Source organism: Bufo gargarizans, chromosome 10 (genome assembly GCF_014858855.1).
Source record: "Bufo gargarizans isolate SCDJY-AF-19 chromosome 10, ASM1485885v1, whole genome shotgun sequence".
NCBI classification, from domain to species: Eukaryota; Metazoa; Chordata; class Amphibia; order Anura; family Bufonidae; genus Bufo; species Bufo gargarizans.
Genome location: NC_058089.1, coordinates 74,479,137 through 74,484,135, shown reverse-complemented (window position 1 = coordinate 74,484,135; position 4,999 = coordinate 74,479,137). Strand labels below are relative to the sequence as shown.

The 4,999-nt window shown below is 36.8% G+C and overlaps 1 protein-coding gene across 1 annotated transcript; it reads right to left on the bottom strand.

The window, feature by feature from the left end:
* Nucleotides 1–564: 564 nt before the first annotated feature.
* LOC122920954 (chymotrypsinogen A-like) lies at nucleotides 565–4,658 on the bottom strand. Its single transcript, XM_044270797.1, has 7 exons — nucleotides 4,607–4,658; nucleotides 4,420–4,523; nucleotides 4,087–4,166; nucleotides 3,821–3,899; nucleotides 3,195–3,375; nucleotides 1,143–1,276; nucleotides 565–726 (listed from the first exon to the last, which is right to left on the bottom strand). The coding sequence occupies exons 1-7, from the start codon at nucleotides 4,656–4,658 to the stop codon at nucleotides 565–567; spliced, it is 792 nt and encodes a 263-aa protein (XP_044126732.1).
* Between the last annotated feature and the right edge of the window lie 341 nt (nucleotides 4,659–4,999).

Here is a 4,999-nt window from a genome sequence, read left to right as displayed (position 1 = left end):
AAAACACAAGAAAAAACTATATAAATATGATTTAGTTGTAATCATAGTGACCCAGAGAATGAAGGGCACAGGACAGTTTTACCACGTAGGGAACCCGGAAAACTGTGGTGGAATTCTGTATACTTATTTTGTTTTTCCTTTCGTATTCCATATTAAATGGAGGCAATAGAAAGTACAAATTGTCCTGTAAAAAAACAGGCCCATATACAGCTATGTGAATGGGAAAATAGAAAAGTTATGGCTCCGGGAAGACAGGGAAGAAAAAGGAAAACATGAAGACAAAAAAACCTCCGGTATTAAAGGGGTTACAGTACAAGAGGAGCTGGATGGCTACCCTCACTGACCACCAAGTTAGACAGAGTGAGGGTTGCATGGGAGGAGGTTGCAGGGAAGTTGCTGGTAGGGCAGGGCTCCATTCAAACATTTGCTGGGAGGCCCACTCAGTTGTAGTTACACCCCAGTACATGTTTTGCACATTATGTGTTATTAAATATACACTTAATTGTTACAAAATATTATTTATTATAGTAACTTTATTAATGACTAATTTTCATAGAGATGCATTTAGTTAGCAGCAACTGTCTGGTCCAACCAGGCTCTAAGAGCGGTCACCCGAGCGTATACAGCAGGAGTAGATGTAGAGCAGGTAGAGCTTCCCCAGGACACAATGCCAGCCAAGGTCCAAGCTCCATTTCTCTGGCATACAAGAGGTCCACCAGAGTCACCCTATAGAAGAATTCAAAGAAAATGTGAGCATCCTACAGATTTATTCATGTCCCGGTGTCTCTTGGGAATTCATTTAGCAAAATATCATGTATATTGCCACATTATAGCTCATTGCAGGTGTTGTGTATATATAGTGCCAATGGTGGGATCAGAGTCCTATCTGTGAGATCAACAAGCTTTGGAAAAGGCCTCATGTCCTGTACACAGGCATATTACTCCAGGTTGTACAGAGTTGTAATATAATTAGAACACCCATACACCTCTGTGGGGCCCTATTCTTCCCTAGCATACTATCATTGATTGACTAGTTTGATAGGGTGAGAAATAGAAATTACACATGTAAAAGGCCTAATTCTGTTAATTCACAATGACAATGTCTTAGGTAGGAGTACCATAAGCTTCTTATGATATCATACCATGCATGAGGAGACCCCAGATGCTCCAGCGCAGATCATGGTGCTCAGGATATTGCTTCCCCAGTGTCTCTGACAGTCAGAAGTGGTCAGAAGAGGCAGAGCGACCTGCTGCAGTTTGCTTGGAGTTATTTGTGCTAAGAAAAACAAAGGCATAATAAAGGAACTGATATTAAGCTTAACCCTTTATTAACTACTGTAGGTCTGAGAAGTGTGGCAGTTAACCAGCCCTAAGGCCTCTTTCAGACGAGTGTGTCCTGTGTGAAAATCACACTCCATCTTATGGACACTGCTAGTTTTGCAGGAGCACACGGCATTATTCTGTACACAAAGCATGATTTCCGCAAAAGACATGCTCGTCTGAAAGACTTAACTTTTTTATTTGTTCGGCTACCTAAATAATTTATGCTTTGTAATCATCTCACATAGGGCTTTTTTTTTATTTATTTGTAGAAAAAACTGGGCAAAACAAATAAAAAAAACATTATGAAGTAATTATTTAACCCCTTAAGGACCCTGCCATATTTCACCTTAAGGACCACGCCACCTGACATGTGTCACTATATGTGGTGTTAACTTTGAAACACTTTTGCTTATCGAGGCCATTCTTAGATTGTTTTCTCGTCACATATTGTACTTCATGACAGATTTACCCAAAATTTAGAAAAATTTGCAAATTTCCCCATTTCTATTTCTCTACTTTTATAATAGATAAGTAATACATTCCCCATATATCTACAGTACTTCATGTTTGGATCATTTTGTGAATGCCATTTTATTTTTGGGGGACGTTAGAAGGCTTAGAAGTTTAGAAGCAAATCATGTAATTTCTCAGAAAATTTCCAAAACCCACTTTTTAAGGACCAGTTCAGGTCTGAAGTCAATTTGTGAGGCTTACATAATAGAAACCACCCAAAAATGACCCCATTTTAGAAACTACATCCCTCAAGGTATTCAAAACGGATTTTTACAAACTCTGTTAACCCTTTAGGTGTTCCACAAGAATTAATGGAAAATGGAGATGAATATATATATATATATATATATATATATAATAACTAGCTTGTCATTATGAATTGCATTATTTCTATTGTCTTGATTTTTCAAAACTGTCTACATAGGAGCAAAATACCATCTGTTTTACATTTAGCTCATGTTATGAGCTCAGTTTTTTGCACAATTTGGCACCTTTTGCTTAGTGAGAGTCTATAGCCAGTTAACAAATTCCTCCTTACATTATTTATAGCTATTGATTAGTGAAGTCGTTTGTAGAAATAGTAATGACATTGTCAATAAATTGATGTAAGAATACTATAATTATTAGCAATTCTTCTGTGTCTCTCCATGTGCAGTATGTGACAGATTAATATGTTTTGCGTCTAACACACCTTTGTTTATAAAATAATAATTGGCAAGCATTAGAGCTGAGTGTGAACAAACCCAAAACTCTTAAAATTCATTTCAGATTAATCAGAGATAGAAAGAGCTCTTTTTTTTTATCATGGCTGAACAGAAAGAATTACCGTAGCTTAGCTGCCTGAGAGGCCTTGATTGATATGGAGAGCACTTGAGTACTCGTGTAGGCCAGACAATGCTCGTCTGGGTTTCTGGGGAAAATATATGCAATATATCCCTTACATCTGATGGCATCAGAGAGGCTTAGCTTTCTTTTCATTTTTGGAAGAAAAGCTAATTTTAATATCTTTCCCAGAAACCCAAAGATATGCACACATCTCTTTTCCAACGGAATGTTATACAGAGACGTTTAATACTCCTTCCTTTCAAAAGAAAGGCTGATTTTCATGTCTCCTTTCAAGGAGTCTTTCCTTCTTTCTGTCTCTTTCTTTCTTATTTGTGTAGAATCAATTTTTACTCGAAACAAAAATTGCTCATCTCTAGCAAGCATGTGCAACAGGGTTGGTTACAGGTTGGTTTCAGCCTTAATGTCATATTTTTCTGCTTATTCACATCAGAAAGCAGGTGTAAATGCTTTGATAAATCTGCCCCAATGTTTCCTATATACTTATAGCGCTGTCTGTAATTATGGAAACTTACATGCAGCATTTACATAGCCCCATCCAGTAGTAACACATCTCTCTCCTCCATTGAATACATCAACGCTAGCAGCAACGCACACAGGGGAGACCCGGCTGTTGAATGTAGCAGCACTGGTGAGCTTCAGGAGAGTGATATCATTTGCAATGGTAAAGGAGTTGTAGCTGGGGTGTCTGAAGACCTGTAAAAAGACCACATCAGTTATATATGTAGTTAGCACTTTCAATTACATCTGATTTCCATTTACAAATGATGTGTCAAAACATTCATGGCATCTTCATTTGTGATATATTTCCATATGTAAGTTTATATCTGTAAAGAATAAATCAAGGCAACTGGACGTACTGTAGATTTCTTGAAAACGTTTCACTCGTTCTTCCAACGAGCTTTCTCAATTCTGAGTGATTGTACAAAAATTCTGGTAATAAATAAAAAAATTTGTACAATCACTCAGAATTGAGAAAGCTCGTTGGAAGAACGAGTGAAACGTTTTCAAGAAATCTACAGTATCCAGTTGCCTTGATTTATTCTTTACAGATATATACCATGACCTGGATAAATGAGAACCTTCACAGACATATGTAAGTTTATGTCTGTATTTGTTTAGCCATTTTAGTGTAGCTTACCCTGGAAATGGTCTTGGTTTGAATAGGCTCAGCAGAGGAGGAACGGTCAAATTCACCCAGAATTACACGGTGGGAGGTTCTGTGTATCAGAGAGTCACAGATATTCATGGTTTTACTCTGAGGTACCACGTCAATGACACAGAAAAATAATACAACATATTATTTTCCACAAGTTTAATAAACTTTGATGGAATTCCAGAGTTGCTCTAAACTTTAAAATGCTGGCATATGAAATGCTATAAAGTCAACTAATATAAAATACTTACGTGACTCCACAGTGAGCGGCAGTGACAACCCAGAGACTGTTGATCAGGGAACCACCACAGAAGTGGAATCCAGTGTAGTCCTGTAGGGTACAATAATATGAGTCAATGTTTTGTTTTCTAATAACCCAGAAAGGGACATTTTACAGTTTTCACTCACATTAGAACTACTTGTGCTATGTTCAATGCAATCCATCAGGATTCATTAGTATCTTTTAAAGATGCCTTGAACTAAAGCGATGATGTTAGTGTGAACAAATAGTATGGGATTACAATTATTATTAGATATATCTTTGGAATAATTTAAACTAGGTATGTTAAATGTTTTCACAGTACCTGAAGGGACACTTGCCATGGCCAGGAACCAGAAACGGCATTCTCACCATTCACAATTCTTGCATAGCCAGTAATAACAGGTTTGATACTTGGCACACCGCAGCCTAAATATTAATAAATAATTATTATTCAATCTAAGAAATTACTATAGAAAATAAAATGTTAACTTAGGCATTTTCTAACTTACCAAGAGTACCCCCAAGCAGGGCAAGGCATGACAAGAGCCAAAGGAATGCCATTGTAGTCACTGTGTAACAGTGGCACTGGAACACATTTGTCACTCTTATATACTCTCAAGCAACCAACCAAATTAGAGCTCAAGTTATCAGAAGGTCATTTTTATGTTTTTTTTTAAACTCTCTATCTGAGGCCTTGAGTTAATATAGAACACTCTACCAGCTGCGCAGAGGAGTATAGATAAGGGTAAAATATTTTCAGTCAGATTACGTATTTGAATGGAAAATTATAGTTAGATTGCATACATCTTCCATTACTATACATCAAATTAATATTTTCTGTAAATCAACAGTTTCAAAAATAATGATATTAAGCTTTTAATAGTCCAAAGATTACTATACAG

What these genes read in the sequence shown, in the direction of transcription:
- LOC122920954 (XM_044270797.1), bottom strand. Translation starts at nt 4,658, where the DNA reads ATGGCATTCCTTTGGCTCTTGTCATGCCTTGCCCTGCTTGGGGGTACT. An exon ending in GCCGCTCACTGTGGAGTCAC is followed by an intron (nt 3,900 to 4,086) that starts GTAAGTATTTTA and finishes TCTGATACACAG; the next exon opens with AACCTCCCACCGTGTAATTC. An exon ending in GGGCTATGTAAATGCTGCAT is followed by an intron (nt 1,277 to 3,194) that starts GTAAGTTTCCAT and finishes TGTTTTTCTTAG; the next exon opens with CACAAATAACTCCAAGCAAA.